Raw genomic sequence first — 11,848 nt, 5'->3', positions numbered from 1 at the left:
GGAACTCCTAGTTCCTTTTCCCACTCCTAGTGCCACTTTTGGCCTACTAGTATTGTGCATTTAAACCTTAATAGTAAACTGCTGTGCTGCAGTAGTAACACTGCTCGGCCCGATTTACAGGCATATATCATGCACTAGTAGCCTCCTGGATCCTACTAGTAGCTCAAAATGCCCACTTGGAGTTTTGCCTCACTAGTAACGTAGTTTTCCTACTAATGTGCAGAAATATCATAGTCGTGGAAACATTTTTTTACTAGTGCGCCATTGTTGTTCTAGCAGTGCCCTGAAATGTGGAAAGTTTTTTTAAAGTGCTATCCTTGATAACCTGTTTAAGGTCCGTAGGACAACTTCAGCGAACTAGTACAAAAACTACATGTGACTAGTGAGGCAAAAGTGCACTAGTTGTCAACTAAATGCTACTAGTGCTAGTGGCATTAGAAGATGCTTCTGGTTTACATTTAGCACTTCTCCAGTTGTACTCGTAGGGCATGGATGTCAACTCGTGCAGAGTTCTGCCTCACTAGTAACATAGTTGTCCTACTGGCTATTAGTGTACTAGTACATGGACCTTAAGCTGGAAGTTAAAGAGCTTTCAAACGGCTTTCCCGATTTGAGGCGAACTTGTTGAACGACTATGACAACGCCCGCATTGCAGCATTCCGCCCCGTGACGTCGATGTGAATATTTCCGTCTTTTCTTCGCTCTGCCTTTCTTCGTCGTCGTCGTCGTCGTCGTCTTCTTCCAGTTCATTTCTCATCCGTGTCGACCCCCCCACAAGCTTTTTTCTAACAGACACTTGAGGTCCGAAAAACAACAGTAACAAAAATGTCGACTTTCACTTTGGGGGTTGGGGGGAGTGACGACTGAACTGCAAATTTACTATTAAACCCGTTTTTAAGATGTAAACTATTGCACATTTTCTAACACATACACACAATTTAATTGCCATTGTTTTTCTATTTATTTTGTAATCATTGTTACCATTGATTGTACCTGCGGTTGCTTTGTTCATTTGCTGGAGCTCGAAAATGAGGATTAAAACCACTTTGATTATTTCAACAAACGTCTTATTTTGTTTCCCACGTTAAGCTTTTTAACTGCCTGCTCGACCAATCAGGGTAGAGCACATTAAGATGGCGAATAATCATATACACACAAAGATGCCAGCCCAACACAAATTATTTATCATTTCAAAGACGTTTTTGTCGAAAAGTCAAAAGTGTGACCCGCAGATTAGGTCACGATAGAAGTAGTCATAATATTTAGTATTTTCTGCAACATTTCCATGCCTTGAGAAAAAAAGGCAATGAAATAATGGAAAAATACAGTGAATCTGCTGTCGCCTAACATTTGTGGTTTCCTTTAAGAAACGTAACTTTTCTTTGTTTCTGTAAAATGCTCCTTTTATAAGTAAAAACATAAAATAGATCATGTACTTAATTTATTTGAAGTCAGACACGTCCTAATAATTGTCATTTGTATGTGACGAATCTGTCACCGGCTAACGTTTAACAGTAAACTCGCGCGTATGTGTGTGTATACGTTTGATTTGAACACCATGGAACGCCGCGTGTTTGAAGGTATAGCTTTTCCATGCTGCTCCGCCCGCGCAGACTGTTGCGGTTCTATTCGTCGAGCGTCACGACTTCACCCTTAAACCAGCTCATCCGTCGCCTCGATTGGTTAGTTCTCTCCGAGACCCCGGCTGTGATTGGGTCCCGAGGGCGGCGACGTCGATCGGGAGTGGATAAAGGTAGTCTGGATTCGTCTCTGTCGTCAGATGAGCTCCCTCGTTGTATCGGAAGGAGGAATAATCGGCTTCTTTTGGGCTAAAAGATGGCAAACCCTGTTGTATTCTTTGACATCACAATTAATGGCGCCAGCGCGGGCAGGATCACAATGGAGGTAATAACGTTAAGTAGAATTGTTTTTACGTGGTTTATGGATTATTTGCCCCCCCCCCCAAAAAAGTACCTCTTGATAGCGTCTTGTCCGGCACGTACTGTAAATTGTATGCATTAAAAAAAAAAACGACAAAAATAGCTGCATGAAGAAATGGTGGGGAAGCAACCCCAAACACGAAGAGGTGACGTCATGTCTCTACAGTGAAGCAAATATACGCTTAAGGATTTTATTACACTTTTTAAGTTGCAAATTCATGTTTCCAGAAATTTATCTAAATCATTAGGAAATGTGTGACCGAACGTAGGGAAATGCCCGGATGTTTCTTCTTGGTTGAGACGCACATTTTCATCTTTGTCAGAACCACAGAAAGTCTCATCTAAATTGAAAAATAAAAACACGAAAATCCCAACAGCGTAATTTGAAAAGAACAAGTATTACCAAATGATGAGACAACGCGATTTTGGTGGACCTCCGCTACATTCACGTAGCCCATTTCCGGGTACCCAAAAAAAAAATGGCGGCCGGATTTCGTAACGTACTGTTTTGTTGTGTGTTGCAGCTTCGAGCAGACGTAGTACCGAAGACTGCCGGTAGGGAAGCTTGTGCTTCTGCATGAGCATCTGTCAATCAAGACAAAGTTGAACCACAGCGTTGACTGACACTTTGTTTGACAGAGAACTTCCGGGCGCTGTGCACGGGTGAGAAGGGTTTCGGCTACAAGAATTCCACCTTTCACCGCATCATTCCTGCCTTTATGTGCCAGGTACTATGCGCTCGGAAAACCTCACACTGCATCTGAAAGGTGCCTTCAAATGCAATCTTTTTTTTTTATTATTTATTTATATTTTTTTCTCTTCCCCCCCCCCCCCCCCCCCCCCCATGTGTCGCTACTTTCCTTCAATGGCACTCGTTACAAAATTGTTTGGCTACCTTCAAATGTGGCCTTCTTTTGTAATTATCAGGAGATGCATTGCTTGTGTCCTTCAATACCACTTGTACTCCCAAGATTTCTTCATCTTTCCATGTTTTTGAAGGATTCATTGCACCATTCCTTGAGTCCAAGAAAATGCCTTAAAACGTAACCTCTTCATGGGTCACGGCCGTCCTCAATGGCCTTCAACCGTGACCTTCTTTTTGTCGCATTTCTTAGCGTGGTTCTTCGCAGCCTTCCATCTTCCGAAATTGTTTTCACGCCTTCGTCGTTTGACACGGCTACTATCTTTGGCTAGCACCCATATCCTAAGATTGTTTGCATGCTTTCAATCTTGTCCTTCTGAGATACTTATTTTTGCACGCCTTCGAATCAGAATCATCTTTATTTGCCTAGTGTGTCAGAAAGACACAAGGTATTTGCCTCCGGTAGTCGGATGCAGCCTTTTTTTTTGGCTGTTTTTAAGACCCGTCTGTGTAGTTTTGCAGCCTCCCCGCGGCTAGCACTAACGTTGTGGCACGGCTCAGGGCGGCGACTTCACCAAGCATGACGGGACGGGAGGCAAGTCCATCTACGGCGAGAAGTTCGCCGACGAGAACTTCACGCTGAAGCACGGCGGCTTTGGGACGCTTTCCATGGCCAACGCCGGAACCAACACCAATGGCTCGCAGTTCTTCCTCTGCACGGCGGAAACCGATTGGTGAGCGGCTCTGTGCCCACATGTGCGCACGTGTATTAAAAAAAGAAAATAATAAAATAATTCCAATAAAATGTATTTTAATAGGAAAAATGACACTCTACAGTATTGCATTTTCTAAAAGCATAGTCATGACATAAATAGAATGTGGAAAAATTCAACAGTTGCACATTTCATGCTTTTTAAATGAATTGATTGTGTGGCTCCTTCTGCTGTGCGCCTGTGGCCACTAGGGGGCAGCATAATGGCGAGAGATTCAGTAAGCTACGGTAATATTAGTCATTCTTTGCGTTGTTGTCCATATGCGTGTTTGTGTTGAAATACCCTTTACGTTAAGCTGGGTGTATCTGACGCTCGCTTGTAACTCGTGAAACTTGGTAAATTAAGGCACTGCTGTATAATATGTAAAAATAGACATGTCCTAAAACTTCAACGGCCTGGACATATGCTAATGCTAAGGGCGTTCCGTGCAGGCTGGATGGGAAGCACGTGGTGTTCGGGAAGGTGTTGGAAGGCTCTGATGTGCTGAAGAAGATGGACAAGCTTGGGAGCTCCAAAGGGGACCCCAAAGCCAAGGTGGTCATCGCCGACTGTGGCCAGATCAAGTAGCTCCACAGCGCCCCCTGCACGCCTGCTTTGTGTTGTCACTAAACTACATCAACCCGATGTGTGGCGTCTTCTTCATGACAGCACTACACATGTTCACCACCAGGGGGAACCTTTGGCTAGGAAGTCACATCAATTCTCGTTAAGCAACAAAATGGTCAGAAATTTGATTTTTTTTTAAAATTTGTTTTTTAAATAAATAAAAGCCACTGTAAATCTTTCACTTTTTTTCTGAGAAATGTTGTATTTGAGTTTTTAAACTTTTTTTTTTTTTTTTTTTTTTTTTTTTTTTTTTTCTCTCTCCCCTCTCTCTTATGGCTTAATCACTCACTGTAACAAAATTCACGTCATGTTTAAAAAAAAAAAAAAAAAAGTCTTGGTTAAATGTTTTTTGGTGGGGATTGTACCACTACAATTTAAACCTGTAAAGTTCTTTCATTTTCCGTACCGCATCTCCTCAGGTGGCTCGCTGGCGTCTCTCCCAGCGATCTTCGGGCGAGAGCCGGGGTACACCCTGAACTGGTCGACGGCCAATCGCAGGGTGCATAGAAACAAACAACCATTCATACCTACGGGCAATTTTGAGTATTTCAATGAACCTAGCACGCAGGTTTTTGGGGTGCGGGAGGAAAGTCACGCAGGCACAGGAGATCATGCAAACTCCACACAGGCGAGATATGGATTTGAACCCCCAACCTAAGAACTGTGAGGCAGATGTGCTATAGTATTACCTCTTTTCAATGCCACTTCAAATAAAAATTCTGCTTCAAGAAGAAATTGCATTTTTCTAATTAAAAATGAACATAAAAGCGATCCCTTTCTCCTCAGCCAAAGTGAACATTTAAAAAAAAAAAAAAAGGTTGTGAATTACAAAGTGTATTGCAGTCACTTGAGAAATAACTTTATTATTATTTTTTTTAAATACAGAAAAAATCATTCCTGTAAACAAACCCCAAAATATAATTTTTTTTTAAGTGATCGCAATGCGCCAGTAAGTTATTTTTTTATAAGTTACAAAGGTAATGAGCACTGCACCTGTTCACCACTTGAGGCACCCACGAAGTAACGTCAGGTTGGTCCTGTTGTCCTTATTCTCGCTAGAGTCACAAAATGGTTGGGAATGGGACTTTTTAAAAAATAGTTTTACTGTCCTACCTACCAACATTCCTACTCTACAATAAATTGGGATTAATCGTTATTTAAAAATATATTTTCAAGACAGTCATATGAAAATACAATTATATATTTTTTCAAGGATAGAAACCTTTTTTAGTAATATGAAATGTTCACCATAATGGAAAAGAAAAGGCAACAAAATTATTTGACCAAAAGGAAAAGTTTATTGAGAGCAGGCAGTTTGGAATAGAAATTGTTCAACATAGAAGGAAAAGTCTATAAGGCAAACAAGAAATCAAAAATGTTCTCAGAAATAAAATACTTATGGAAAATAAAAAGTAAATCGATATAAAGAGGCAACCAATCACAACACAGAACCAGACAACACGTTTTGACATCCACACATCAATATGAGCACATTTGCTATTAACGTTCAAGTTAAAATTAAATTGTGACACAGTTTTTACTATTACAAATAGGAAAATATGCTAACATGGATAAAAGGACACAAAGGTCACATGTTGGTCCCCAGGTGGCCAGCTAACACAAACATTAACATCGGCAGTTTAAAATCACAACAAACCACAACAACACAGGAGATAACATGCTAACAAACAAGCTCTCCTCTTCAAAACACTTCATTAGTCTTTGCTAAGCTAACAGTTAGCATTCGCCATCAAATGCTTTACGTATTTGTGACGCGTTTTTTTTTTGGGTTTGTGTGAAAACGTCAAGCGTGTTGATTAGCTTTAGCGGGAAACCAGATTAGCTTGTGCTATGCTATGTTCAAGCGAATGTCAGCAGCTAATATCCATCTGGTGTTAGTTGTGGAGAAAAACAAAATCAGCATTATACACTCCTGATTAAATAAATTCAACTGTTTACATTATCGCTAAGCTAACTAGCTTTGTTGTTGTGAAGTCACATGGAGCAAATAAAAAAAAAAAAACATAACTAACACGATGCCTAAGTACATGTGATAACGTAACGTAAAATCTATTTTTTGTTGAGCAGATTCTAAAGTTGTTTTTCATTAGCGTTAGCCGTTAGTGCTAACCTTACCTAGCACTTCAGCACCTGTTATCATCATTCAGGCAGTTAGTAGCTGATTTCATGCATATGGAATGTTTTGATATCATGCTAATGCCCAGTGGACATGTTAAATGTCCTGTCAAATGTTTACATATTTGTGATGCGTTTTCCTTCAAAAATGACAAGCACATGAAGAAAAACAATAAAATAAGTATTTGACACTGTAAACACTGATTTATGTTTGTTGTCGTTAGCTTCTTTGTTGCGGTGAAATTACACAGAATGTCACAAAAATATATCATTGTAATTGTGAAAAATATTTTTTTGGGTCAAGCTGATTCAAAAGCTGAGCATGAGCTCGTGCTTATTGTTTTTCATTAGCATTAGCACTAGTTAGCGCTAACCTGACTTAGCACTTTAGCGCCTGTCGTCTTCACCCGGGCAGTTAGTAGCTGATATCATTCATGTGATACATTTTAATGTCACGCGAATGTCTGGTGGAAACGTTAGCTATTAGCAACAGTTTGTCTGTACTAATATACCATTGCTCTTAAAAATACGATAGCATATAGCATTTCCTGTCAAATGTTTACATATTTGTGTCGTCCTTTCCTGTGAAAATAAGACCTTTTACCATAAATATTTTTGAGTTTTAGCATTCCATCTTAAGAAACCTGGTTTGCTCGTGCTATGCTACTTGCAAGTTAACGTCTGTTGCTAAACACTCCATAACTCTTCTAGTTCTGTTATTGGTGTAAGTAAAACAATAAAATGAGCATATGTCAATCCACGTTGACACTTTTAACACCAATTCCACAACTTGGTTGCTTGTTTGTTGCGGTGGAATTACACGGAACGTCACAAAGAAACGTGTCAACGACACGATGCTGGAGGTAATTGTGAAATGTTTTTTTTTTTTGTCAAGGATGATTTGGGAGCTGAGCATTAGTTCACATTAGCATTTTCATTAGCATTAGCAGTTAGCGAAAACCTGACTGAGCACTATTGCGCCTGTCGTCATCATCCTGGCAGTTAGTAGCCGAATTGATTTTCAGTGGCGTTAACGCACATTGTGACATTAGCATTAGCTCCGCATTAGCTCACTTGCGCGTCGGCCGTGCGGCGACTCTCGCGCAGGATGCCGTCCAGGCCATTGAGCTGGCGCAGGAATCCTCGGTTGGGCGTGACCCCGCGGCGGTCCTTGACGGTCTTGATGGCCTCCACCAGGGTCAGGTTCTGCCGGATCATCAGGTAGGCCAGCACCAGCGTGGCCGAGCGGCTCAGGCCCACTGCGCAGTGGACCAGAACCTTGCCTGCGCAACAACCACCACAAGGACAATTTTACAACCGCTGGAAGACAAATCAGCTGTCAATCATTACGCACACCCACACACACACAGTGGGGTGTACACACGAACATAAATAAGACATACACTGTAAACACACACACACATGCGAGCGCACATACATGTTGTGAGTGTACACACGTAGTGTGCACCCACGCACACGCGCACCTCCTCTGGTGAGCGCTTTGTGTACGAAGTCGGCGGCGGGATAAAAGTTTTTGGTCATGTCGAAGGCGGGCGAGTCGTGCGCCTCGATGCCCAAGTACGTCACGTTCATGCCCGCGTAGCAGTCGGCGCCGCCGCCGCGCCATTTGCTCTGGGCGCAGTTGACGATGTGAGTGATGCCCACGCGTGCCAGCTCACGGTGGTCCGACGCCATGTTTCTAAACGCAAGCGCACGCGCACACACAAACACACACACACATGCACGCGTGCGAGCACACACACATCATTAAGATTTCCTTCTTTTTTTTTTTTCCAGAATTAAGGCATTTTACAAAATATTTTATAATTAATTTTATATTTTCATTTTCATATTTTTTAGGGCTATTTACATTTTACTTACATTTTAAAAAACTTTGTAATATTTGTCCTCAACAAATTGACTTTTTTTAAATAAAAAAGAGATCAATATATTTGTTTTTCAGGAAAAATAAACTAATATTTTTTCCAAACATTTTCATGAGATTAAAGTTGTATATTCCATCCATCCATCCATTTTCTGAGCCACTTCTCCTCACTGGGGTCGCGGGCGTGCTGGAGCCTATCCCAGCTGTCATCGGGCAGGAGGCGGGGTACACCCTGAACTGGTTGCCAGCCAATCGCAGGGCACATAGGAACAAACAACCATTCGCTCTCACAGTCATGCCTACGGTCAATTTAGAGTCTCCAATTAATGCTTGTTTTTGGGATGTGGGAGGAAACCGGAGTGCCCGGAGAAAACCCACGCAGGCACGGGGAGAACATGCAAACTCCACACAGGTGGGTCCAGGGATTGAACACGGGTCCTCAGAACTGTGAGGCTGACGCTCTAACCAGTCGGCCACCGTGCCGCCAAGTTGTATATTGTTTACCAAAATATTCATTTTGATAAAAACATCAAAGTTCTCATCTGAAATTTTACTCCAGAAATATGACCTTTTTGTCAAAAATACCCCCTCTCTTTTAAAAATATGAATTATTTCATTTAAAAAATATTATTATATTATAATAAAATATTGAGTTCAGCTTTTTTAAATGATTTTCCTTGGCAAAAAACATGAATCGCAGACAATTGTGTCTTCTGAGCCAAAGGTATTGTCGTATGTTGACATGTTTGTCAGGTTGGACAATAGAGAAAGAGAAAAACATCGCCGCAGGTTGGCCAGACAGACGGCTAGAGATGGGAAGCATGTGCAGCAGGTTAGGGTGATTAAGGATAGAGATGGAAACTTGTTGACTGGTGGCAGCAGTGTGCTGGACAGATGGAAAGAACAATTCGAGGAGTTGATGAATGAGGAAAATGAGAGAGAAGGGAGAGGAGAAGATGCAAGTGTGGTGGACCAGGAAGTGGCAATGATTAGTAAGGGGGAAGTTAGAAAGGCATTAAAGAGAATGAAAAATGGAAAGGCAGTTGGTCCTGATGACATTCCTGTGGAGGTATGGAAGCATCTAGGAGAGGTGGCTGTGGAGTTTTGGACCATCTTGTTCAACAGAATTCTAGCGGGTGAGAAGATGCCTGAGGGATGGAGGAAAAGTGTGCTGGTGCCCATTTTTAAGAACAAGGGTGATGTGCAGAGCTGTGGGAACTATAGAGGAATACAGTTGATGAGCCACACAATGAAGTTCTGGGAAAGAGTAGTGGAGGCTAGACTCAGGACAGAAGTGAGTATTTGCGAGCAACACTATGGTTTCATGCCTAGAAAGAGTACCACAGATTAGATAGATGTTAGAATAATACAGGACATGTACGAGGGCAGCAGAACAGCGGTGAGGTGTGACAGAAGAATTGAAGGTGGAGGTGGGACTGCGTCAGGGATCAGCCCTGAGTCCCCTTCCTTTTTGCAGTGGTGATGGATAGGCTGACAAATGAGGTTAGACTGGAATCATGGACCGTGATGTTTGCTGATGACGTTGTGATCTGCAGTGAAAGAAGGGAGAAGGTGGAAGAACAGTTAGAAAGATGGAGGCATGCACCGGAAAGCAGAGGAATGAAGATTAGCCGAAGTAAGACAGAATATATACGTGCATGAATGAGAGGGGTGGTGGGGGAAGAGGGAGGCTACAGGGAGAAGAGATAGCAAGGGCGGAGGACTTGAAACACTTGGGGTCAACCGTTCAGAGCAATGGGGAGTGTGGGCAGGAAGTGAAGAAACGGGTCCAAGCAGGTCGGAACGGGTGGAGGAAGGTGGCAGGTGTGTTATGTGACAGAAGAGTCTCTGCTAGTTTAGAAGACAGATCCATGATGGACGTATCAGAGACAGTGGCACTGAAGAGACGACAGGAAGCAGAGCACATGAAGAGGTTGAGGTTCGCTCTCGGAGTGACCGGGTTGGATCAAATTAGAAATGAGCTCAGCAGAGGGACGGCCGAGCTGAGATGTTTTGGAGACGAAGTTAGAGAGAGCAGACTTGGATGGTTTGGACACGTCCAGAGGAGAGAGAGTAAGTATATTGAGGAGAATGCTAGGAGATGGGCTGACGTGGAAAAGGACGATGCGCTGTGGCGACCACTGACGGGACAAGCCCAGAGGAAAAGAAGAAGAATGTGTCAAAAGAAATCAATATCGGCAAAACATCAGCCGATTTTAAAAGGGCGAATATCGGCCCATTCATCGATCGGCCCTCCCGCTTGCTGAATTTGTGCACTTTCTACTCTGACTATTTGAAATCGTGTCCTCATTTTGAATAACGGGTTGGACATTTTAAAAATCTTTTGTTTTTATCTGATTCATCGAGAACAAAATGGACAGATGAATCGGTTATTAAAATAATCGTTAGTTGCAGCTGTAATTGTATATTTTCTCACCATTTTTGGTGGAGAAATACAACAAAAATACATTTTCTCGAACAATGTTTTTTTTTTTGGGGGGGGGGGGGGGGGGGGGGGGGGCTTCAAGCTCCACATTTCCCACACAACTGGACGATGTTTTTTTTTTCCGTGTTGGTGTGCGAACTAACTGATCTCCGATGTAGAGTCCGGGCCAGACCTCGTCGGCGTGGTTGCAGGCCGTCTTGCCGCTGCTCAGGAGTCGTTGGAGCTCCGACACGCTGACGGGCGGAGATTCGCGCCGGCGAGCGGCCGACGGCGACGGCGACGTGCTGCGCGAGCGCGAGAAGCGAGACGCGAACGCCATCCGGCAGCCTGAAAGGCACACGCCGCCCCCCCAAACGGTCATTGGTCATCATTGGTCATCATTGGTCATCCGTGTGTTTTTTCAATACGTGTGAGCGATCGTGTGTTTGTGTGTGTGTGTGTCACCTGCATGTGTTTGTTGGGTTTCGTCGACGTCGTTCTGCTGTCGTCGTTCTCACTCAAACGGAGGCCGGAAGCGACACGATCAAATCTTCATCGCCTCCATTTTACCTTTATCATCATCATCATCATCATTTGGCTCTGGTTCTCGTCGACAAATTCTCGGACATCACAACATGGCTTCCGGTCTTCCGATCTTCAGCTTCGCGAGCCGAGGATGACGCCGATGACGTCGTCGTCATCCGATGCCGCCGCCGCCGCGCTCTGCCGCCCCCTGCCGAACGGGCACGCGAACTTCAACTGACCAAATCCCAGCCAGTCAAAGCAAGAGACGAAAATACAACCGAATAAAATTGAAACGTCCAACAAAAAAGAAAAAGATCCAAAAGGCAAAAATAAACGAATGCATTTAAATTATACAAATAAATACAACACACACAAAAAAACTGAAATAACATCATATACAAAACCATATCATAAATAAAACCAAAACAAGAAAAATGAAAAAAAAAAAAAACCCACAACAAAACAAAACTAAGATACATAAAATCCCCAAGAAGATATTATAAATAAATAAATGATACAAACATTCATCCATCCATTTTCCGTACTGGTTCTCCACACGCAGGTCGCGGGCGTGCTGGAGCCCATCCCAGCGATCTTCGGGCGAGAGGCGGGATACGCCCTCAACTGGTCGCCAGCCAATCGCAGGGCACATAAAAACAAACAACCCTTCGCACTCACATTCACACCTACGGGCAA

General features: G+C 43.0%; 2 protein-coding genes across 3 annotated transcripts; one reads left to right on the top strand and one right to left on the bottom strand.

Moving 5' to 3' along the window:
* The first annotated feature begins 1,743 nt into the window (after positions 1 to 1,743).
* On the top strand, positions 1,744 to 4,362 carry ppiab (peptidylprolyl isomerase Ab (cyclophilin A)). Its single transcript, XM_061747453.1, has 5 exons — positions 1,744 to 1,905; positions 2,465 to 2,495; positions 2,580 to 2,668; positions 3,364 to 3,536; positions 4,007 to 4,362. The coding sequence occupies exons 1-5, from the start codon at positions 1,837 to 1,839 to the stop codon at positions 4,140 to 4,142; spliced, it is 498 nt and encodes a 165-aa protein (XP_061603437.1). The 5' UTR covers positions 1,744 to 1,836; the 3' UTR covers positions 4,143 to 4,362.
* Positions 4,363 to 5,456: 1,094 nt separating this feature from the next.
* LOC133465058 (dual specificity protein phosphatase 26-like) lies at positions 5,457 to 11,297 on the bottom strand. 2 transcript variants are annotated; one of them, XM_061747452.1, is made up of 4 exons: positions 11,097 to 11,297; positions 10,792 to 10,975; positions 7,802 to 8,016; positions 5,457 to 7,600 (listed from the first exon to the last, which is right to left on the bottom strand). In XM_061747452.1, the coding sequence occupies exons 2-4, from the start codon at positions 10,965 to 10,967 to the stop codon at positions 7,383 to 7,385; spliced, it is 609 nt and encodes a 202-aa protein (XP_061603436.1). In that variant the 5' UTR covers positions 10,968 to 10,975; positions 11,097 to 11,297; the 3' UTR covers positions 5,457 to 7,382. The 2 variants fall into 2 exon arrangements, with proteins under 2 accessions (XP_061603436.1, XP_061603435.1); XM_061747451.1 differs by having other exon boundaries at positions 11,093 to 11,296.
* Positions 11,298 to 11,848: the final 551 nt, after the last annotated feature.

The sequence above is a fragment of the Phyllopteryx taeniolatus genome, chromosome 15 (genome assembly GCF_024500385.1).
Source record: "Phyllopteryx taeniolatus isolate TA_2022b chromosome 15, UOR_Ptae_1.2, whole genome shotgun sequence".
In the NCBI taxonomy this organism is placed as follows: domain Eukaryota; kingdom Metazoa; phylum Chordata; class Actinopteri; order Syngnathiformes; family Syngnathidae; genus Phyllopteryx; species Phyllopteryx taeniolatus.
The sequence above is the reverse complement of the archived record's forward strand: the minus strand, read 5'-3'. Positions and strand labels throughout refer to the sequence as shown.